Source organism: Falco punctatus (genome assembly GCF_963210335.1).
Source record: "Falco punctatus genome assembly, chromosome: 17".
Classification (NCBI taxonomy): Eukaryota; Metazoa; Chordata; class Aves; order Falconiformes; family Falconidae; genus Falco; species Falco punctatus.
Window position 1 is genome coordinate 1,414,854 of NC_137597.1, and position 24,217 is coordinate 1,439,070.

Genomic DNA, 24,217 nt, shown 5'->3' on the forward strand with positions numbered 1-24,217 from the left:
AAATGGAAAAACTTTATTCTGTGTTGAAAGTTCCACAACACACTTGAGTTCCCTGCTTAGAAGATCAGAGCATGTTCTGCTTCTCAAGAGAAAAAGAAAATCTATGAAAACCCGCAAGTTCCTTGCTCCTTTGCTTCTTATCAAGTTCCACTAAAATAAAACTAAACCCGTGGTATCGTTACTGGCACAGGCTGTTTGTAGGATTTCATTTCAAACAGGTTGTTCTCTATGTTATTTCTCTCTGAACCCTTTTTTTTAAAAAAAAAAATAATAATGGAATACAAGCATTTCAGAAAGTCAGGTTGCCTTTTTAGATATATTCATTTGTAAGTAAATGAAGTTGTCAGAGTTGTTATCTGGCTTCCATCTGCCTGGCTTTTTCCTTGAACAAGTCGGGTTACAAGGTTTAAGACCTCCGTTGTACCTCTGCAAAGTGTTTGTGTCTCACATCAGCTGGTGCTCTGAACCTTTGCAGTCGTCTCAGCACTTACCAGAGTGGATTAAGAATTGTATGCAGAATTATTATTTTTTTTTTAATTTGGAAGATGAAATTGTCTTTTTTTTTTTTTCCTGCAGTTTTTTTCACAGCTCTTGTGAGTATTGAAATGTGTACTTTAAAACCTTGCAGGGTCGGCCACCAGAGTTACTCAACTGTAGGGAGTTGCAGAGTATTAATTAGGTGGGAACGGGCATCAGAGTGCTGGACTTTCTCCCTTCCTGAGACTCCCAGCAGCTGCGGGGTGCAGGATGGATCCCTGGGTGCAGGATGGATCCCCGGGTGCACAGCCTTTCCTGCAGCACCAGCTGCACATGCTAGAACCCTCTGCCCCTGCTTGGGCAAGCAGCTGTGACTTCAGGTGGCAGTGAACGCTTTCCCCAATACAGGTGTGAAATAAAGGTGTTCCATCTAGGGGCATTACTGATTTTTTTTTTTTTTTTTCCTTTTTTGTTTCCTTTCTTTCAGGCAACCAATATTAAAACTGAATCTGACCCTCCAGAAGCCAGAACTCACAATCTGAGACGTAGAATGGGATGTGCACCTCCAAAGTGTGAAAACGGTGAGTGGCAAGTGGGGAGCGAAACAAAATGTGAATGTGATTTCTGTTACTTTGTATAAATTCATTTTAAGACCTGAGTTGAATTCAGCAGTAGGAACAATTCAAAGTATTTAACAAAAAATACATTACTTCTGTTAACTTCATTTTAAAATTGGAATTTATTGTAAAAGTTCCTTTTTGGCTTTGAAATCTTTTTGTTTTGTAAGTGGTTTCTTAAGAAAACGTAAGATGTTTTGTAAGTTTTCTTGAAGATATTTTCAGTTGAAAAAAATTCTACTTTTTGAAACTTCACTGTCTCTTATGGAGCAATCGTAAATGAGATTTGAGCCACGTTTCTAATCCGTATTTTAAATAGCTAGCATCAATCCACTAGCTTTAAATAGAGGAAACACTTTTAATAATGTACTGAACTTCAGATATTTTTAGGAAAGAATTTGAAATCGGGAAATGAAGGCAAAAGATAGTATGTTGAGAACTGAACAATAAGGTTCCCATAATATGACTTCTAAATTGTGTCTATCAAAAGTCCTGAGTCTGTTGTTATCTGACCTTAAGAAATAATAATTTCAGACTGAGAAGAAATGTTTAATGTCGTCAAACAGAAGAATAAGCTTGTTGACAAATAATTTGGCAAAGCAAATATAGCAACCATTTACAACTAATCAATAATTGAAATTAACTAAGTAGTTAGTTTCTTTTGTTCATTCAAAATGTTTTGTCTTTCTAAGTATTCGTGTAGATTGTGGTCTTTTTTAAAATTTTATAGTTTTTTTTTTCTTTTTAGGAGTATCTCTAGGCATTAACCTCTTACTTTTTCCTCCTGAAGAGTAGAAGGAAAAAGCTCTAGACAGTTTTTTAATGCTTAAATTTCTGATAGATGTAGACATTCTTCTCTTTAGTATCTTTTTTAGCTCTTGGACTCAGAGAAATGCTTGGGACTGTCTCGTGTCCAGGTGCAAAGGTCTCTAGCTCACTTGTAACTTCAGCTAAGAACTTCATTGCTCCCTCGTCTTCAGCACCAGCACCCTGGGGTTCTCCACATTCTGTTGTATGGGTTTTCTGGGTCTTTATAATGTTGGGAATGAAGAATGGTTTTCTGGGTCTTTATAATGTCAGGAATGAAGACTTGATTAGGGATGTTAGATATTAGGAGTGTAAGACTGTAGAGGAACTGCTTTGTCTGGCCTGTTCTGCTGCATGCTCGTCTTTTGATGATACGTTTTCATGAAAGCTATCACTAGAAGAAACTAAAGTGTGAAGATTGTCGTAGGAAGCTGGAGTGTTGTTTCATGTCTCCATGTGACATGCTGCTGTAAAATGGATGGAGTAATTCAACCACATTTTTTTAACACCACATGGAAACAAAAACTTAGCTTATGAAGATACTCATAATTTAAATTAATTTAAATGGGATTTAAAACACCCACTCAAAAAATGTGAGCTGTAATAGCCATTGCTAGCTCGTGATTGTGTGCTTGGGTTTTCTGATAATACTGGCTTCTTGTAGGCATTGCAGGTGTTCAAATCGAAGTGTGTGTATGAGACAACAAATAATTCAACAAATAACTCCGCGTTATGCTGCCTAACAAGAAATAACAAATCAATAAACAATAGCAAGTAATGGTAAGCATTAGAACATTTTGTAATACCCTCATGGATTTTTTTCTGTTGCACCAGAAAAAGAAATGCATAGCGCAGTGAAACCTCCTGAGAAGAGGGAACATGCTGGGGAGCCAGAGAAAGAGAAATCCAAAGTCCGATCTAAAAAACCCACTAATGCTGTGAGTATTTTCTGCCTTCCTGCTGCTTTGTACTGATTGCAGGTGTTTCTGGGTTTCCTTTAGGTGTGCACTGAAATCTCATGTCATTTATGTCATAGTAAGGACTCTTGTATTCTTCATGTAACCCCGTGCTTGAAACAAAGCAGTATCTGTGCCGGCTGGGATAGACATACTCAGAATGCTTCATGCTGTTACAAAGCTGAAAATGACAGGATAGTTAAGTTTCATTATCTATAACTGAAGTAACTTGTTTTCTGTCTCCAAGGTAGAGTCTCAAAATTTTGAAAGAAGAGTCCAAATAAAGTGGTGGTTCTGTGAGCTGATCTCTCCCCATTCCCTTTAACCTCAAGTGAGCTTTGGCACCTGGCTCTCGGGCAGACCCGACACCCACAATTTCAGCACTATCTTGGAAGCTTTGTTGTTCAAATGTTTCTTAAAAAAACCCTGTTCCTACTCAAACTCTCCAGACACCACCACTCCCCCTCCAAAAAAATGCCAAACTGAAAGCAATGGTAGTTTGTCCCACTCTTGAGAAGGTAATACGGAGATTCTTTCTGTCCCTGCCACCTCTTGGGTCCTTCCCAAAACCAGAAATGTTCTTTGTTTAATCCACGTCTGTGGCTAGATACCTGAGAATGAGATGTGCGAATACAAGAAGCCTCGACCACCCCACCCCCCCAACAAAAACAAGCTTGTGGGGAGAAGCGGGAGATGCTGCCGCGTTTTTTAACGACATAAGACGACAGGGTCCGCTTGCCCTTGTGGTTCTGTTCTGCATTTGAGAAGAGCCTTCCAGCCCGTCGCGAGCGAAGGCGCAGGACAGGCAGCAGACAGCCCTGCTCATGTTTGGGGTGCCTCTGCCTTTTCCTTGGGGCTCGGCAGAGCCCACAGCTGTAACAGCTGCCCCCTGCCCAAGGCACAAAGCTCCGCTGGGAGGCTGCTGTCCTTCCAGATCAAAATGAAGGTCTTGGCCAGTGTCTCTGGGGGAAAAGAGGAACACTCACGTCGAGAGGAACCCCCTTCTTTCTTCTGAGGCTCCAGACAGTTGGGCTCGGGGCGGGGAGGTGGAACATCTGGGCATACATGCTGCATGTGAGAGCAACCAGAACAAGGCTTTGTGAGCCATGGGCTGGGCTGGGTTGCCCCTGCGGAATCCACAGCGCTGCTGGGTTAAACTCTCCTGGCCACTGAATCAAGTCTTCTGTCTTTTTCCAGGGGGGGGAAAAAAAAAAATACATGGAAGAGCTTGCAATTCTTGCGGTCCTCCCTTAAATTACAGAAGGGGGTTATTTAAACTTTTATGTAAATGTTTTGTGTTTGCTTGTCTCATTTCCACTTCAGAGATGAGGTAAAAATAATCTTTGGCAAATGTCACAGATGACCAAGTTACCAAACTGCTCTTCTACCATGAGTTACCGTAAGTGCTCACATTTCCCTCTCCGGCAATTTTTTGTTGCAGGTGGACTTGTATGTATGCCTGTTATGTGGCAGCGGTAACGATGAGGACCGTCTCCTGCTGTGTGACGGCTGTGATGACAGTTACCATACTTTTTGTTTAATTCCACCCCTTCATGATGTTCCCAAAGGAGACTGGAGGTGTCCCCAGTGTTTGGCTCAGGTAATCCAACAAAACCTAAAAGTTAGGCTGAAGGTTACTTTTTTTGTTTTGTGGGTGTTTTTTACACTTTATCCTAGGGGTTGGAAATACAGTTTGTTATTGAGGTAGTGCAAGCAAGGTGGTAGAGGGTAAAGCTAAAATGAAGACTGGGCATGCCTCAGATTGGAAAGCTATTACTTGATACTTTGGAGCCAAAAATGGCTATGCCTTTAAAGAATATGTTGGGCTTTAATCGGCACCTTTCCTCTGTATTGAAAATTGGCAGTCTCACTGGGTGCTTCATTGTGGGGGTCTATGTATCTTCTTTTTTTTTTTTTTTTTTTTTTGCTTAGCTCTAGAGGAAGGAGAAATTGAGCATGTTACTTCACTATTGTTTATGCAGATTTATAAGTGTATACTGAATAGTGAATTAAGCAGTATTTTCTTCTTCTGACTGTGCAACTTGGGGAAGTAATCTTGTTTTGGTCAGGTGTCCTGCCTTCTTGCCCATCAGATGCTGTAATAGTAGCCCATTTGTGTAAAATCTGAGCTCAGATTGTCTTGTATTACAGAAATAATTATATTTTTAATTGCAGGAGTGTAATAAGCCTCAAGAAGCATTTGGTTTTGAACAAGCAGCAAGAGACTATACACTTCGTACATTTGGAGAAATGGCAGATGCATTCAAGTCGGACTATTTTAACATGCCAGTACATGTATGTTCCTGTATTTACTCTGATGCCATGATGTAATCTAAGGTTTTTGTGCTTAGTTAAAATACATAACTTTTGAGGGGGAGAGGGGAATTGCAGTTTTTAATGGGACAAAATCGCAAATCAGGGGTTCTCATTTACATCGGTGAATCCTTGTTCTTGCTGGTGTCATGGTTTCTTGTTCCACTGACTTCTTGTTCTGGTTTGGGGTTTTTTTCCACTTCTGAGGAAGTTCTTGTAAGGAAGGGAATACTCTCCATCACCCATTCCTGAGAGAGCAGAGCAGCAGCATGTCCTGGGTGGAACCACATTTCTGCTACATTTTCTTTTCTTTTGTTGAAATGGGTTTGAAATGGGGAAATGCTTCAAGCTAATGGAGGTTCCTCTCTGAGAGAGTTTTCATGTACATGCTTTTTATATAGTGATTTCCCAGTATATACTCCTTGTTTTCCTTCTTATGCCTAGATGGTCCCCACCGAGCTGGTTGAAAAGGAATTCTGGAGACTCGTTAGTACCATTGAAGAGGATGTGACAGTAGAATATGGAGCTGATATTGCTTCAAAGGAATTTGGCAGTGGTTTCCCAGTTAGGGGTGGGAAGTTTAAAGTTAGACCAGAAGAGGAGGTAGGTCTTTATTAGTTTACCGTGTATTCTTGTGTTGCAGTTTTTCATCAAATAAGTTTCTTTGGTTCAAAGGACAATAATGGAACTGGGTCACAAAGTGTTTGTTTTGTGTAGCTGGCACAGTATTTGAAGAGAAGAATTACATCAGAGTTTTGAATAAATAAAATTTGCCGTGATGAGATATTAAAAGTAACAGGTTTATCCTGAAGTTATTTATTAACTTCTGAACTTAAAAAATAGTAATACATTTTAACAAAGCAGGTCAGAATCAGGTGCGTGAAAGGAGCAAAGACAATGGAGGTTTTGTTCTTTGATTCATTGACCCATTTCATAAATTTTTCAGTTGGGAAAGACACTTATTTTTCTGCTTCTCTTTTGATAGTTTTTCTTTCTTTGGTTTTTTTGCTTCATGTTGTATAAACCTGTGGCTGTTGTGTTCATTTTTCAGGAATACCTTGATAGCGGCTGGAATTTAAACAACATGCCTGTGATGGAGCAATCTGTTCTTGCTCACATCACTGCAGACATATGTGGAATGAAATTACCCTGGCTATATGTAGGAATGTGCTTTTCTTCATTTTGTTGGCATATTGAAGACCACTGGAGCTATTCGATTAACTATCTGCATTGGTGAGTTTGAGGAATAAACAGCCTGAGAAGCAGTCTCCCCCTCATTCCCCCTTCCCCTTTTTAATTAGAGGACTAAAACCAGATTCATAGAGTTTAGGCCAGGATAACCCTTGCGGTCCTGTAGCAGCAGGGTTAAAGCTGACAGTGTGGTTCCTGCATTGATTTGCTTTTGGACAAGAGGTCATATTTTGGAAAGAGACATCCATTCCCAGTTTTAAAAAAATCCATGAGAGATGCAGCAGATACTCCATCAAATGTTTTATTATGCTCAATGCAAAACTAAAAACCATGCAAGTTATTTTAAAAATCATCTAGCTTCAACTAACAATCTTAGGATCCTGCACATTTTTTTTTTTTGTCTCTTAGATAGACCATTCTATCATAAATCCTCTCATCAAGTGAACACTTGTCAGCTGTAATCAGGACAGATCTTTACCATCTCTTCGATATTCTAAATAGATTGAACTTCTTAAACTTCTCACCTCACAACAGCTTTTCTAGAGTTGAATTATTCTTGTCGCTCTTCTTGAAACCTGTCAAGCTCCTTCACCGTTCCTGTTTGTATAAGTATTCCAGCAGAATGGTGAAATTGTGTCTCGGCTTTCAGTAGGTTGTCTTTTTGGTTATTCAATTGCTGCTGCTTGAAGTAGCTGCCACTGTAGCCCAGTCCAAGTAGTCAGTGACTTAATTCACTTGCTTTGTTAGTACTTGTCATAGAACGAATGTTTGAATGAGGCTAAGTAAACAGGATTACATTGTAGAAATGATCTTCCTTGTCATTTGTTGCTTTTTTTGGTCTGGGCCTTCAGTCAGGCTAAAAGCTGTGGGAAGGAGAGGAGTCTTTCTGTTTGCAGTAGAAACTTCCTTTCTCCTAGGAGAGCTTCCCTCACTGTTGTTAGAATTACATTATTTCCTCCATAATTAGCCCAGATTGCATTGGTGTTTGCAGTCAAGGCTGGAAGGATGCAGAAGTGCATACGTGTGTCTGTGCACACCCATGCACATACGTTCACAGACACGGGTGAGAGTTGCCCTACCTGCTTGTAATTTATTTCTCTGCCAGCGTGCAAGTCTTGACATCCTTTTTATTTGCAGATACTCTGTATTTCCCTTCAACTTAAAGGCTCAAGTCTGGGGGGGTTTACCTATTTGAGAGCAGGGTGTAGGTGAGGTTAATACTGTTCTTGGCCAGAGTCAATCTTAATGACCTGCTGCTGAAGAGACAATGAAACTCTGAAAAGACTTCAGAAGGCAGGACTCATTCTTGTGAAATACTAGGGATGGCATGTTGGGCTTCAGTGTCCCGTGTGCCTTGAAGGAGCTTGTATCCTGGTACGGTGTTTTAAGTGGATAATTCCAAGTGAACCAGGCTAACAGCAGCAGACCTTTCATAGGATTGAAGGCAATAGTTCTCCTGCATGACTCTAAATCCTGTTAGTTCTTGAAGTGGTGAAAGGAGAAAAAACCAAACCTTTGCTTCTAAAGACGCTGGCAAGTAACTAAACAAGTAACAATTATGTCAGTCTTGATCAGAGGAAGAATTACCATCATTGATGCTAGGATTTGTAAAGGCAGGAATGTGGAGCTGTCAGGTAGCAGTGCAAGCATTTATCCATTCTGCAGCTTGCTGCCTTCATAAGGCTGACAACTTGACTCATCCATTAGGACTGTTATCTTTCTGTTACCTGTTTTCCTGAAGTCCGCAGAGAGCCCTGGTACCAGTATCCTGGTCCAAGTTTAGCATAGTTCATAACTGCTGTCATCCATTCCTTGGCCCCGACACGTATCAAGGAGCAGAATTCTCGACTAACCCAGTACTGGGTCAGGAAACAGGATAGATTCTGCATCTCCAGAATTGTTCCAAAGTGATGACCAGGTCCAAGGCTGCATGGCTGTCCAACACTGCATAGTGACAACTCTGCTATTCCTTGTGATACCAGTGTAACTGCTCTTCCACAGTCCCTGCTAGCTGTCCCCTTCGCCATGACAGAGGTGCTGTTCTGATACAGGAATAAACTTCTAGGTATGAGGGCTGATAAGCTTTTGGATTCACACTTCACTCTTCTCTTCCGGAATCTTCCCAATTGCTTCATGGTTTATGGAAAAAAAGAACACTGTTGGGTCAGCTTTACTCTGCCATCTCTTCAGGAGTCTTGTGATAAGGTGACTTGTCTGTTATCTTCTTTCCTAACACCCTTTCTAACATCATTCTTCATAAGGGATTGGAAGACATTTTCATCTTCGCTGCAGTGAGCCAGCTTCCTTGGAAACCTGAAATAGTATCTACTGGAACTCGTCTGTGTAATCTTAGTTTTCTCAGCTGGCTTGCATTGGGTTGAGCTGTTGCTAAAAGTTCTTTGTTCCTACTCTGGATGTGGATTATTTTTTTCTTGATACCTTTTGCATATTTAGAACTTTAGTTTCTACTTACTGTATGCTGCTCTTACGGCCGTTATGAGCAAGACAGAGAACTGTCTGTGGTTGGTAGATCCAAGAGGGCATTTGTGTTCATGGTAAAAGACAAACAGCTTGTTTTGAAGTTGTGCTGGAATCAGCAGAACTTCACTGAGAGCTTCTTCAGTCTTTTAAGTATGTGCTCGGAAATGTAGGCAGTTAAAAACTTAGTTCTGGAGGAGGGACCTGTGTAAAATGTGAAGATTCAGGAAGGTACATAATTTTTGCATTCCTTCCTGGTGATAAACCCTTCTTTTGAAATGGTGTATTTTAAAGCAGAAGACTGAAAATGTAACTTACAAGATTGCTTATATTTAACTTTTTTTAATAATCTTGCAGGGGGGAGCCTAAAACGTGGTATGGAGCCCCAGGGTATGCAGCTGAACAGCTGGAGGATGTAATGAAGAAGCTTGCTCCAGAGCTATTTGAATCTCAGCCAGATCTCTTGCACCAACTTGTCACCATAATGAACCCGAATACTTTGATGGCCCACGGAGTGCCTGTATGTTGTTGGACTCCTGTGCTACTCCCCCAAACCCAACCCTCTCATTTGCACTGAATTCTACTTCAAAGCTGATAATTTAAGCCACTTTCATTACAGAGATGGTGTGGTAGTTTCCGTGTGTGTGGTATCTTCCTCATCTAGTGTAACATGCCAATATGAACAGATGGGCAGTGGAGTCATTGCTTTTGGAATTGCTTGGCAAACTCTTCTCTGGAGATCCACCTTAGTGTATTTCTGTTTCTGTATCTCAGCTGGAAAGTTTAGTCTCGACCTGTGAAACAATGGCAGGAGCTCTTCATATGTCTGTTTAATCAGACACAATTTTTTTTGGCAGAGTTTTGGCAAGGGGCCAAAACCCGGTCTTCCTTTGTCATCCACATCCTCTTATTTTTCCTGGTTAAATTCTTAGGTATTTAAAAACATTTTTCATCAGTCTCCATCATACTCCATGCTAGATTATTCATGGGAATTATGTCCCTTTACAACTTAATTAGCTTTTGACTAGCTGACCTTGGGACTTGAAGGAAAATCTGGAAAAAGCAGCAAAATTTGAGGTCCCTGCTATGGTTTGAGAGACTCTAAAACGGAAAGATGCAGGAAGACCTGCCTGCTTTCGTGTTGATTGTATAGCACCAAAAGTATTAGATTTACAACAGTATAAACTTTTGATTAGGTTCCAAATTTCACTTCCCCTTCAGCTGCTAATTGAAGAGAGCCTTGCCTGTGTGCTACCTGTAGGGCTAGCAAAGCGCAAAAGGCACAGACAGCTGGCCTAAAATGGCTCGGAGCACGGGTATGGCTGAATGAAACCCTTTTGCTTTCTAGGGTTTTGTATGACAAGTTACCAAAAGCCAGTTGTAATTTTTGGGCTTGTGTTTTAAAACTATCTGAAGTTGACATAGAAGTTAATAGGAACTGGAAATCCGTATTCGCTTCACAGACTTCAGTTCTGTTTAGGCTTGACCTAATGCTTGTCTGCCTTTTCTCCTAGGTGTATCGAACCAATCAGTGCGCTGGAGAGTTCGTGATCACCTTTCCGAGAGCTTACCACAGCGGCTTCAATCAGGGTTTCAATTTTGCTGAAGCTGTGAACTTTTGCACAGTTGATTGGGTACGTTCCAAAACCTGTTTTTCATTAAGTCTGCAGTTCCAAAGTTGTGCCTAGCTAATGTACAGCTCTTACTGCTGACACACAAATCTAGTCCGCAGATCAGAAGGAGCCTGTTGCTGGAAGCTGAAGGTCTTTCTTTCCTGTAGTGAACTGTGGGCTTTCTCTGGTCCGTAAGGTTTAGTTTGAAATTGTACACTAGGGCTGAGTGATGTATCTTTTACGGCAGGAGGTAAGTACGGTCCTGTGCATGCCTAGAATATGAGAAGCACCACTGCTCCTAGAATCTACTCTTTTTGTGTCCCCAAATTCCATTTAAATCATCAAGAGCTGGAATAGAATCTTTCTGTTTATTGCACCGGGATTTTTCTGGGAGGTGCTTTCTAGAGCTGAAAAACAAAGCCAACTTGGACTTCTTTTCTACTTTCCCTTCTGTCATTAAACTGGATGACACATTTAGACACCCATTAAAAAAAAAACAATTAAAGACTTCGATAGTCTTCTTGGGGAGAAAATAATAATTGCAACTGATGTGAGTACATCCTCTTGGATAGCAGAGGTCCTGTAGGTTTTTAGGGAAGAATACTTAATGAGAAGGGAACAGAACATTTTTGTGTTCAAACGAGAGGTTTACAGACCAGTACTTTATTTCCAGTAACCTTCACTCAGCCCATTGAAACAACAGAGGCAGGCACACATGACACTTGTTAGGTTATAATAATTTATGAAGGTTTTTGTCTTTTTTCTTAAGTAAAAACAAATGGAGGGTAGTTGCTCCAAATTTACAAGTAATCATTTCTCCTTCCCAGCAAATTTGTCCAACACAGTGTTGCCTGATCTTAGAAAGATCCTTTGAAGCTACTGATATTTCAGATTACTCCTCTTCTGTTTTCCCCCCCCACCCAAGAACAGTCTTAGCTATTTGTAAAAGTAGCCCATCTAAAAATGTTGCTAGATTTAAAAAACATCACTTAGAAGTAGATGACTAAAACTGGAGGGAAGCTTTTTGCATTGTGACTGTGTTCAGATATCAGTTGGTTTGGTTTTACTTTTCCTCTTGTCCTTCCATGAATTTCATACTGGACTCTCACACGTAACCTCGTTGTAACCTGAGCATTGCTATCCACTTGGCCAGTGACAGCCTTAAAGGAAAGCTAGGAGTAACCTGCCCAGCTCGGAATTAATTGTTTACGCTGCCTGGGGCTAGTCAGGGACTCTGATGGTTCATGGAGTCAGCAGTCTCTCCTGCTGCAGCGTAGTTCATGTCCTACATAAACCAGCCGTATCGTTTGAGAAGGTCCAGCGTGCCCTGCAACTGCCTTCAGGGCATCCCTCCCGGTAAGAAGGGGCACGTGTCTGTACTCTTCCCTTTGACGCTTCCCCAGCTTCCGTGTGTTTTGAGCTTGGGTCTTCTTGAGATTACTGTGGTTTAGTGACCTCGTTCCCCCGAGCTGTGGTCTCTTTGGACCGTGTGTTCCCCCCATGAACCCAGCGAAACAGCCTGCATCCACAGTGCTGCTGTAACGGAGCTGTACACCGGCCTGCTTGACAAGAACTCAGGAGTCTTGATTTCTCCGGTTTTACATTCTGAACTATGAATATTGTTGCTAGAAGGTTTTGTCTTGGGCCTTTCATTTGGATAGTTTTTGCTCAGTAGAAAAAAAAGTGTCTTAATGTAACTTTCAAAATAACTCTTCATTTATTTCACGGTTTTCCATGCAGTTACCCTTGGGTCGCCAGTGTGTGGAACATTACCGTCTGCTAAACCGTTACTGTGTGTTTTCTCATGACGAGATGATCTGTAAAATGGCTTCCAAAGCAGATGTTCTTGATGTTGTGGTAGCATCTACAGTTCAGAAAGACATGGCTATTATGATTGAAGATGAGAAGAGGTTGCGTGAGAAGGTTGATAAACTGGTGAGTTGTAGGAAATAATACTGTAATGAATGATGGAAAGAGTGGTGTGAAAACACGCTGGCACTTGTGCTGTGTTGTCAATAGAGCTCTGTGTAGTACCTTCCTGAGGAGCATTGTTGATTTTAGAAAGACCACTTGGGTAAAGAATCATTTGTTGTGCATCCTGTGTTATCATATGCCTTTTAATATTGTTCAGAATGTCTCTTTTAAAGTAATGATTCTTCTTCCAGTAAGTTAGTCAGAACAGCTGATTTTTCATTAACCAAGATTTCTGTCTATCTGGTTTTAATATCTTATTTCTAAACTTCGTTATTCCTTTAATGAATTTAGCTTCTGATGTTTTAGCTTGAAATAATCACCTCTTCATTAGACTTTGAAGTGATGTAACCGACTCTTTGCAGGGAGTGACTGACTCGGAGAGAGTGGCTTTTGAGCTGTTCCCTGATGATGAGCGGCAGTGCTTAAAGTGTAAAACCACCTGTTTCATGTCTGCTGTTTATTGTCCCTGTAAACCTGGATTATTGGTATGCTTGTACCATGTCGAGGATCTCTGTTCCTGTCCCACCTACAAATATAAATTGGGGTAAGCTTTAGATGGCAAACAATACTGTGTTCTGGAGATATTTATGGTATGTGTACATATTGCAGTAGTCTAGTGCCTGCTTTGTAATGGTGCTAGTCCTGGTATACTGTTTCTCTCAGTCCTTTGCAAATACAGTGCCCCCAAAACAAAGTGCCTTTTTTTCTGCTCATGTACAAAGACTTCCTTTCCAGCATTCAGCTCTTCTTGCTCTGTAATAGCAGATGTTGCTGGATAAGTTAGTTTGCTTTTTTATTTGTAGCAGCAAGGTCATCATCCCTTACATCCAGTCTTTGCTGAGTAGTATTTTTTGCTTTTGTTAGCTTTCCTTCCTGTTGTCATCTTTCCTTTCCTGTTGTTTGTTTCGTCTTTGTTATACATGAATGTAGCTTGTCCTAAGACAATTTCACAGTTGTTTCCATTGTAATGCTGAAATTGCTTTTTGAAGCAATTGCAACATTGCAGTTGTCTTAGGAGGAACATGGTGTGCTTGTAGGTCTCAATTACATAACCCTGGGTGCGTAGTAGATGGTTTGTGTTTTATGGGTCAGTATATCTTGATGCCTCTCCCTTCCACCCCCCTGCTCCCCCTGGTTTTTGCTGGAGAGCTTGAATTCTGTGCTGCTTGCAGGTACCGCTATACCCTGGAGGAACTCTATCCAATGATGAACGCGCTGAAGATGCGTGCAGAGTCATACAACGAATGGGCTTCCAATGTTAACGAAGCTCTGGAAGCAAAAATTAACAATAAAAAAAGTAAGTATCTTTTTTGTCTGCAATGCGTAATTTTAAATGGCTAATTTTTCATTTTTTAGTTTCTGAACCTTAACAACTTTTGTCTTATGTGACGCTCAAAAGAAATCATATATTTACTTTAAAACATGGAATTGTATTTTAGCTGTTATAGTCCCAGAAATTATGCTAGGCTGTCCCTGTGTGAGAAGATTGTAGATCACTTTGACACAAAATATAACTGAAGTTGAAATAGAAATATATATAATACGTTGTGTTATTCAGCTGTACCATTTAAAATCCATCACAAAGGGAGACTTTTGTTAATTTAGTATCTTTCCCAAAAGGTCTCATCAGTTTTAAGGCTTTGATAGAAGAATCAGAAATGAAAAAGTTTCCAGACAATGATCTACTGCGACACCTCAGACTGGTTACACAGGATGCAGACAAATGTGCCTCAGTTGCGCAGCAGCTGCTTAATGGCAAAAGGCAAACCAGGTAAATGTTCCTGTACGTGTTTGCAACACGATGGCGTCACTGAAGATGGATGCCAGTGGCCAGTGATAGATGCTGATGTTCTGTAAGACTTAAAAATGAAAGTAATCTTTTTGTCTTCTCAAGAGAGCCATCTTTTACAGGGAGATTCACCTTTACTACATGTAACAAGATAAACGTCCTGAGCTTTCAGTCTCCTCTTCCTCTCTGTTTGACAGTGGGGCAGTAAATCCATTCTAATGTTACCCAAATGGAAAAATTGGAGTGGTATTTGCAGACAAAGTAACACCCAACAAGATACAGTCCACTTGTCTTTGTGGCATGGGGACTGAAAATCTGTCAGTGGTGCATATGGCATTATATTCATTACACTTCATGCCTTGTGGAAAAGTGTCTTAACCTCCTGAGCCGATGATGATGGGAATACTGGAAGGGAACAGTATGACAGCAGGACAGGTACAAAGGGATGTTTTCCCTATCCATCCCCTTCCTCCTCCAAGCCTCGGGATACCTTTTCTGCTGCTTACAGTCTGCAAGAGTTTAGAGACCTTGTGCTTGGAGATCTTTGCCATCAATAACCCTGAATGGACATGAGCTTTTCTCCTGCAAATGCTGGGTTGTTTTTTTTTAGGCTTGTGTAATTTCTGGTTATCAAAAACATCTTGTGACAGTCAATGTTGCAATTAAGGTGTGTGTGTGTATATGTATATGTACATAAATACTAATTTATTTTTAAAACTTGTGCCTCTTCCTGGAAGATACTGCAGAACTTCCACAAAAAATAGTAAAGCTTTGTAGAACGTAAAGCAGCCTGTGTTTTACCTGAGGCTTTGAAGTAATATTTTGTTCAGCTTGCTATGGATTTTGGAACTCCTAATGTGATCTTACATATTCTTTAAAAACACCTATTTTTAACACAGAATGGTAAATTAAAATTTATTTTGTAGCGTTCGCATTCCAGTCATGCTGGCATATCCTGCTGGCATGTTGTTTTCCTCTTTTGTTTAAATGACATATTGTGGATGAAATTGGAGCCAGCGTTGTATGAGACTTCTTTCCTTTTCTATTCAAGATTCTCAGACCTAGTTAATATTGGCTTGAGTTTAGAGATGTTTTTAATATTAGCCAATTTGTTAACACTTATAAGCCACTCATTTGATGCAAAGCTTTTAGATAAAAATGAGAATGATGATTTCAGCGTAAAGAGGATTTTTCAGAAGTGCCTACACGACCTGTAAATATAAAACCCATTCAAAATTGGGATTTGTTCTCTTTTGCTATGGGCATGGGGAGAGCTTACTACAATAGCTGTTGCAACATTACTGAATAGTTTATCCACAATTGCTTTGTGTTCTGGAAAAAAGCCTAATTTTATTCCATAATAACCAGTGCTCTTCCAAGGCTGAGTAGATGTTCCAGAATACTATTTAATATGAAAGAGTATTTTCAACAATAGCTTATTCTGCTGTAGCTAACTGAAGTTTTCCCATGTATGTAAGCCCCAGGCTGCTTGGATGCTTTTGAATATTCTATTATTTGTGAGTAAAGCTTGAGTTACAAAAAATTGTAAGCAGATGTTTGAGAGGTTTGGGTTTTATTTTATTTCCTTAGTGGCATCAGACAAAGCTGAATTGTGTGTAATTGCAGGTACCGCTCTGGAGGAGGAAAGTGTCAAAATCAACTGACTGTGAATGAGCTCCGGTTGTTCGTGAGGCAGCTGTATGCTCTGCCCTGCATCCTCAGTCAGACACCCTTACTGAAGGTAACTGGGAAAGCTCTAGGGGAAGGAACGTGAGCGTTTGTCACAGGATCAGTGCAGTGCAAACACATCGCTATCTTAGTGTTTACTCCAAGAATAAATACGTTCAAACTGGCAGGCCTGGGTAACTTGGGCGCAAGTTGCTTAAGAATGGAGCTGTCTGACCTGCCGGGGTTCATGGTTAGCAGATTTTTATACCACACGGGGGAATCAAGATGCTCATGTTGTACAAAGTAATGTGAAAGAAGCAGCAGGATGACCTGGGTAACTACAGATTAAAAGTTTGGGGTCAGTTAACTAGTCTGCTCTTAAGAATGAAGCTGTGTTTATCTGAATATGTTCAAAACTCCATAATGCTCTGAGGGACAGTTCTCCCATTCACATCGCTTTCCTTCTTTGTTCATCCAGAATCAGCTTTCTCATAGTCTTGTAGTTAGAGACTTCCTCATGCTATCAACCCGCTCCAGGAAGCAACGCTGATAACCCCAGCCAAAGCTACCAGCCTAGGCTACCGAAATGCTTGTTCTAGCAGCCTGCTGATGGTCGTGGGAGACAAATCGATCTGCCTCCCCGTGGCAGATCGCTTTGTCTCCCACGACCATCAGCTAATGCTGATTATTTGCTCACCAGATGGTCAACCCTCAGACAAGTTGAAAGTAATTCAAGATTTGGTTTCAGAATTTGCCAAAATGTTGCATATCATACCGAGAGGTGATTAAAAAACAAACAACAAGAAGGAAACATTCTGGGCAGCTGCAGTTCCTGTCTTAAAGGCTTTGCATATTTGGGACCCTCAGAACGAGGAGATGCAGGGACCAGCTCCTGAACTATTTCCTAAGTGACCAGACAGTATTGTGCGACTTTGAATCAGAATAGGCCAGTTCAGCTCAGCTTTATGACTCTTGATTTTGAAGCTTTATCAGAGCTGGAATATTTGAATCAGAATTTATGTAATCCTATTTACAGTGATTTGTTTATAGCATTGTAACTCTGAAGTTATCTTACTATTTAAAAAGCAGAAGTTGAGAAATGCCAGACATGCAAATAGTTCTCCATCTGGCATTCTTGAACAGGGAAATATCAAACACATATGGTCATTCTTTTATATCCTTCTCAACAATCCTAAATTATATATAGTCATGCAAATTAGGCTGTTAATATAAATGACCAACGGTTACTGGCGATCAGTTCACAATTTAATGTATCTCTAAAAAGGCTTTACTTCCGTTATGGGTGAGGTTGCCTACCCTGGCAAACAACCTCGTTGGCAAAATACCAAGATGTCAGCTGTGAAGGGAGAATGTGCTGCTGGAATAGCATTTCAGGCAGTACTAGGAGCGTTGGGCAGGATGACTACGTACAGGATCAGTCCAGCCTTTGCAGTGAGGTTACTCTGGCTGTCCATTGTCCTGGGTGAAATGCAGACAGCCACTGAGGTACATTTTGAGGGTAATTAGCTGTTGAACATACGGAGAGAGAAAGAGAGGAGTTGCACTGCATGGAAGGGTAAAATGCCTGTGGCTTACTGGGACTATGTGGTCCAGCTCAAAAACCTTAATAACACAGCGGAAACAAACCCCAGAAGCTCCATGCCCTTCCCAGTGTTCTTCAAAGCCGCCTTAACCTTAAGCTTGATGTTCTTCAGCCGCCTTAACCACGCCAGAACAAAGCCAGAAAACAGCACTGATGAAACACTTAAAATTTCCCTTGGGATCCTTGCTATTTTTGAGACCTCTTTTTGACACCTGTCTTTTAGTTCAAAGGAGTTTGGAGTGGAATTCCCTTGTCTGATGATCCTCAAGCTTGTGGACACATTATGTATGAGGAGATGCTGATACACTGTGTGTTGAAGACACTATTTAAGTGTCATGATAATTTGCCATGCTCATGGTGTGCATGTGTGGTGTTTGCCAGGAGGCTTGCACTTAAATGTTTAAGCTTGCACTTAAATATTTGAAGAGATTTGTCAGTGGGTTTTCTTTTGATTTATTGTTGTATTTGCATATTTCAGGATCTTCTTGATCGTGTGGAAGCTTTTCAACAGCAAAGCCAAAAACTCCTTTCTGAAGAAATGCCTAGTGCTGCAGAACTTCAGGAGCTGTTGGATGTCAGCTTTGACTTCGACGTTGATCTACCCCAACTAGCTGAGTTGCGGATACGTCTGGAACAGGCACGCTGGCTCGAGGACGTGCAGCTGGCTTCCTCGGACCAAAACTCTCTCACTCTAGATGATATGAGGCGTCTTATAGACTCAGGTGTTGGACTTGCTCCCTACCCAGCAGTTGAGAAAGCAATGGCGAAGCTGCAGGAGCTCCTTACTGTATCTGAACACTGGGATGACAAAGCCAGAAATCTGATAAAGGCCAGGTAGAAGCTAAATCTTAGTGTTACGTTTTGTAGTTCTGTAGTTCTGTTCGAGATGGAATAGTTGGCTTTACATCTGAAGGGGCTCTCTTTTGATCATCCAGTTCATAACATGAAAGCAAAACTTGTGCTGTCCAGAAAGGAAAGGGATAGAGAAGGGGCATGAGTGACAGAGCAATTTTAAACGTTGGTGTTGGCTTGCAGCGCTTGTGGTTCTCCACTGTCACTGTGCAAGTTCTCCTTTTGCTACGAGGGAGGGTTTTAAAACGCCTCTCCATTCCTTTCAATCTCCTTCCCTCCCCCAGTGTCAGACTGGAGGATGCATGTCCCGATAGAGCGTAGATGTATACCACCAACCGGTAAAATTTTACTGCATAGACTGTTTCTAACATGGAGGAGATTTCTTCCAGGTTAGTTGGTGCAGGAGAGAAGGAAGTAAGCCAAATACATCTGTTCTGAGAAAAATCTTCTTGCTCATTGCTTTGATCTTCTGATTTACAAAGTAAAATGGGGGAGAGCGCACTCTGCTTCAAGTTTAGAAAGGTGGCACAAACTTGTATGCAAGGCTTCTTCCCACAGAATTAATGTTTTTTTTTTTTTTTAAATTCCTCCCCCCCAGCCTCATAATTGTGAAAGCATTTGAGTGTTCCTTACCCATTAGTAACTATACAGTTTTAAACTGGTAACTACATAGGGCGTAAAACTGGAATAAGCTTGGGTTTAACCTGCTTATTTAAATGCTTTAAAATGTCAGAATCAAATAGTGAAATACAGAACGGCCATCCTCAGGTATTTTTTTAACCTTCTAATATAACATCTCTGAGTTGGTGCTGCTTAAGGGCTCAGCGTGCATTTGAGGATCCAAGATTCTATTACTCAGAAGTTTAATAAATGTTAAATCTCCCTTAAGCCCGAATGTTTGAATATTTCTAGTTACAGTCTATGGCAAGCAAATACACATTTTTTTAAAAGCATACCTGCATTACGGATGCCCTGGTTGTACAGTATGTGTCTCTAGTACCGGACATAATGTCATTTTTTGGTATAACCCTTAGGTTTTAATAAGCCCTGTGAGTGGAAGAACCCTCACTGTATCGCAGTGCTTTACATTCTGAGATGTTTTGTTTACACAGGCCACGCCAGTCACTGAGCAGTCTTGTAGCAGCAGTGAAAGAAATAGAGGAGATCCCAGCCTATCTCCCAAATGGTGTTGCACTGAAGGATGCGGTACAGAAGGCCAAAGACTGGCTGCAGGAGGTGGAAGCTTTGCAGGTACGTAAAGTGTGCTCTGAGGGAGCCCCTGGCATGTTGACAGAGCCACGCTGCGCTGTCTTGTGTGCCCTTGGTGCTTCAGTGTCACGCTGGATTAAGAGCGCTTGATCTGTAACATCTATTGCCTGAGTCATGGTGCAGTTATGCTGTCGTGAATGCTGTTCTTTTCTGGTCCTGATTTGTATTCTTGCACCTTTGCAATTAACTGACTGCAATAAATCTATAAAGGAACTATTAACAAAAATCTGAAGTTAAAAAGACATTATGTTAGGGAACTTTACCTTAAGGTAAGCTTTGCTCAGTCGCTTAGTAACAGTTACCTGGTAATCGTGTTTTTGTGTGCCATTCTGCATTTGCTCCACTCCTGTAACAGATAGTATGCAGCAGGTGACACACAGTTCTGCTTGCTGACTCCTGAATAAACAAACCCCCTGAAATATGTCAAGGTCAGCAATAGTATTTTTTCACAGCCTTCATTTGCTTGACTAAACAAATAACCTTCCTCTAGCATCTGCTAAAGAAAAGCAACAAACCCACAGATTTCCTGGTCCAGGAATATTCCTGATCAGACAAGTCTCCTGTCCTTCTATTTTCTCCAGTTTTGAATGCGCCTTTCTGGAGCGTATCTCATGTACTGTACTGCAGGTAGTGTCACGCCAAGGTTGGATGATACAAGGACATTAATACTTTCTGGTGGCGGAATTGCCTCTTCTGAGGCCCCATAGAATTAATTTGCTGTTTCCACATCTGTATCGTTAGCGATATTTCAGACATCCTGTGATTGAGAGGTATTCCTCCTTTTGTTAGCCGTTGAGCATGGCCAGTCTCAAGGCTGTTTCTTGTTCTGCTGCTGTATGGGTCAGCCTTTGATTTCATAGGTTAAAATACCTGTAATTTTGCAGTAGTTCTGTCTGAATTTTGAGGTGGAAGTTACTTGATTTCTTCCTTCTCTCTTCCCTCCATCCTCTTCTACTTTTAAGGTTCCTTCCAGCTTTCTGTGATTTCCATTTCCATGGTCACAAGTCTGAAATAAGTCTTCAACTCCGCAAAAAAGTTGGTGGCAGAGAATGAAAACAGGAGCCTGATAAAGACCTGTACGGGTTTTCACCTTGGCTCCTGGCACTTCCCACTCAATTTTTTTTCTTTCTCTTTTTAACTTTCAGTGTTATCTCTGGATCCAGTTTCTTTTACCGTTTTTTTTAGGTTCTTTGCTTCTTTCACAGTTCAATGGCATCTTAACTCTCCCCTCTTCTCTCTTCCCACTTCCCCCCTTGTCAGCACGATTGCTCGTGCAACTGGACACTGCACTGGTTCAAGCCCAAGTGAGTAAACGTAGCCTGGGCTGACCCTTGGAAGTGTTTGTGGCTCAGCCTCGTGTGCACCCGAGCCAGGGATCGGTGGGATGCACGGTTTGGGAGGGGGTGCAACAGGGATAGCCCTGATTCGCATTTGGATATAAGTTGCCAAATATTTTTCTTGTATTTTAGGTTGTCCTCATGTTTTTTCCAGAAAGTAAATTCCCATCTGCCTTACTAGGATTTGCGGACCTATCTGACCTAAATTATTTTAATAAACTCCTTTTGAGTTCAAGAGGCTTTTATTAAAAACAGTAGTTTTCCTGGGCTTCAAAATTTTGAAGAAATAAAGTCCATGTAATACTAGCTTTTGTTTGAGGGCTATCTTGAGAGGACTTAAGGGAATTGTTCTTGGCATTTGCTAATTTCTTGGTTTGGATTCTGAAATGCTGCCTCCTGAATATGGAAAAATGTGTCTGTATGTGCCAAGGATTTTTGCTTTGGTTCTGCGAGGATTTTAGTAAATGCCCACAGCGGTTGTGACTTGTAGGCAGGTCTTGGTATCGGTGCTTTGAGGTTTGCTGCTGGAGATGCTGGGATTGTTGGGGATGAATAGTTCTGGAGTCCCATGTTGCAGAAGTTCCCTCTGGGTGCTGCGTGGCTGCCGGGCTCCTGGTGGCTGGGCCGCCTTAGGCACACGCAGCCGGGCGAGCCAACATCTCGCCTTCAAACCCACCGTGCGTCCTTGAGATTGTTCCTCGCCCTTGGCGCGTGGCAGGGGCGGCGTTAGACTTGCCTTCTGGGCCTGTTTCAAAATTATTTTGATTTTCTGTTGCAAATGCAGATTGTTAGATTGGAGATTGGAGGTCTGCTTATATTGTTGGCTCTCATGTGCTGCCCGCCCCCCCCAAGTGTTCTATTAGTTTTCTCTGTCCTTAAGCACAGAATGAGAAGCACAAGTCTTGGGATGACAGCTGTGGAAGTGACCGAAGCGTCTGTTTGCTTTTACAAGCTCTACCTTTAGTTAATCGAAATGACTTGCTGGGATTCAAGGAAGTGGTATGTTTTATACACATCAGATATTTCTTAATTTCTAATCAAACAGGTCGGAGGACGTGTGCCTGTACTGGACACGCTAGCAGAGCTTGTCGTGAGAGGCCGGTCTATTCCGGTGCATCTGGACTACCTGCCGAGGCTGGAGTCCTTGGTGTCAGAAGTTCAAGCGTGGAAGGAGTGTGCAGCTAACACGTTTCTGTGCGAGAACTCCCCTTACTCACTTTTGGAGGTAAGACTTCTCGGCTCTGGAGAAAACCACCATCCATACCACCGCAAAAGCACATCAGAGTTACAGTATTAACTCATGATGTAGCAGTAAATTTAAAGTATATTTGCAGGACTGCTTTAGGATTACCTTACTAGTTTTAACATAATTTTTCTTAGGTTGACGTATACTTTTAATGATCATTTTACTTGTAAAATGCTTAAGATTTAGCTATACTTCTCTGTTCTTTTTAATCAGCGGCTAACGAGAGCATGCTGTGCCACGATTTTACATTTTCAGTATGAATTTGGGAGTATTGACATTTGGCACTGAATCTCCTTCAGTGCGTAGGGCCCAGCCCACCGTGGGTGTAGCTGCGTAAGGGTGAGCCTGTAGCTGCCTTGGCTGGCCCTCCGGGCTGTGCTGCTCTGTGTGAGCAGCTTCCTGAGCAATCCGCACTCTCCAGGCTACGCTGAGCCCCCCTTACACCCCCAGCCCTCCTCTCTCCGTTAGGACAGACAGGAGTGCAGGGCAGCCCCTGGATCCTCTGCTGTTTGCCAGGGCTTCCAGCTTGAGTCACGCAGAGGCTGTTCAGTGTATCGGCTGTCTGTACGCCAGCACCCTGAGTGAAACGTGGAGGTCTTCGTGATCTGCTGCTTTATAAAATTGAATCTTTAACCTCTCCCCATCTTCAGATAACCTCATCCTAGTCCCCCAGACCTTTGGTGGAAGAAACAGCAGGAATCCCTGTTCTAATCGGTCATGGCTGTCCCTAGGGCAGGATGAATGCATCCAAAATGTTGCAGGCAACATTTGATGGAGGCTTTTTCTCTCCATCAGGTGTTATGTCCCCGGTGTGATATTGGAATACTGAATCTGAAGAGAAAGCAGAAGAAGCTGAAGGAGCCCGTGCCAAGTGGAAAGAAGAAAAGTGCTAAGCTAGAGACTCTGAGTGACTTAGAAAGAGCGCTCTCTGAGAGCAAAGATACTGCATCTGCGGTATGTGCTTTAAGCTTTTTTTTTTTTTTTTTTTGAACTGGAGTTTCTTCTCAGTTCTTTAAATCTTTGTTTATGTTTGCCTCTCATGTAGAAATGTTACCTCCCACTCTTTTCTGCTTGCTGGGCTGTTGTGCAGAAGGACTTCTTCCACCGTGCTTTTCTGTGTTTGCTTTAGACTTCCCAAAATTGCTTTTAGTGGAAAAAATTTGTTGCCTTTGTGCATGAAGTAGCCTTACAGTTTACCAGGCAATGCCTGCAGGCTAACAAAGCATAGGCAAATAAAAAATTGAGATCCATTTTCCACCACCATACCAAAACCTTATTAAAGATAGGATAGGGGTTTCCCAAGTCTAATCCTTTCAAAGAACACAATAACCCAATGCCATTTATAATTAAAGCAAACACCATAAATAATTGAAGAAAACCTCATGCATTATGGAGCCAATAAAACTGGATGATGCAGACTTTGCTGGTGGTGTAGTGCTTCATCCCAAAAGACCTATTTCAGAGCCTTCACCATGGTCAGATGAAACAATGTCCCATGATTAACAAGGAGCACCAGACCAGGTAGGGTTTGAAGTGTGGGACATTTAAGTTTTAACCTCCAGAAACTGCTTGAATCCTGTAGGTTCAGTGCTTGGTTTTGGCCTCCCTTGTCTGAAAAGCCGGACTTCCAGACTGTGTCCCTGTGAGTGCTGTATGGAGAAGAGACCGGGTCCCTTGAACCACACACCCTTATTCTCTGATTAGACAGTATTTCATTAAGGGTTGGGGTATTGAAAGAGAAGGACGCTCACATGGACTGCACCCAGGAAAATGCATTCATTTAGTGTGGCAGGTTTTGCTTCTGACATGTGAGGGGAAGAGGAATCTCTTTACGGTGAAGGTTTGGATGCTTTCCCAGCCCAGTGCTGTAGCTGCAGGGCTCGGCACCTGCAGCAGTTCCATAAAAGCTATTGACCTTTATGAAACTGAACTATATTGCTGTCTTCAATAGCAGCTAGTGCGAAAGAGTCCTGAAAAAAAGGATCGTGAGCAGGTGCAGAAAGGGCAAATGCCACATTCAGGGGTAC

At 41.7% G+C, this 24,217-nt stretch overlaps 1 protein-coding gene across 1 annotated transcript in view; it reads left to right on the forward strand.

Annotated features, from left to right (window-relative positions):
* Positions 1 to 24,217, forward strand: part of KDM5B (lysine demethylase 5B) — a 55,356-nt gene that overhangs the window by 23,729 nt on the left and 7,410 nt on the right. The window contains exons 6-22 of the mRNA XM_080367436.1: positions 965 to 1,058; positions 2,736 to 2,839; positions 4,299 to 4,457; positions 5,033 to 5,152; positions 5,615 to 5,773; positions 6,222 to 6,403; positions 9,197 to 9,359; positions 10,354 to 10,473; positions 12,193 to 12,387; positions 12,789 to 12,970; positions 13,599 to 13,723; positions 14,047 to 14,197; positions 15,842 to 15,956; positions 17,965 to 18,320; positions 19,451 to 19,589; positions 21,990 to 22,169; positions 22,986 to 23,144. Of these exons, the coding sequence (XP_080223562.1) occupies positions 965 to 1,058; positions 2,736 to 2,839; positions 4,299 to 4,457; positions 5,033 to 5,152; positions 5,615 to 5,773; positions 6,222 to 6,403; positions 9,197 to 9,359; positions 10,354 to 10,473; positions 12,193 to 12,387; positions 12,789 to 12,970; positions 13,599 to 13,723; positions 14,047 to 14,197; positions 15,842 to 15,956; positions 17,965 to 18,320; positions 19,451 to 19,589; positions 21,990 to 22,169; positions 22,986 to 23,144 (2,703 nt within the window). The remainder of the gene's footprint in view (positions 1 to 964; positions 1,059 to 2,735; positions 2,840 to 4,298; positions 4,458 to 5,032; positions 5,153 to 5,614; positions 5,774 to 6,221; positions 6,404 to 9,196; positions 9,360 to 10,353; positions 10,474 to 12,192; positions 12,388 to 12,788; positions 12,971 to 13,598; positions 13,724 to 14,046; positions 14,198 to 15,841; positions 15,957 to 17,964; positions 18,321 to 19,450; positions 19,590 to 21,989; positions 22,170 to 22,985; positions 23,145 to 24,217) is intronic.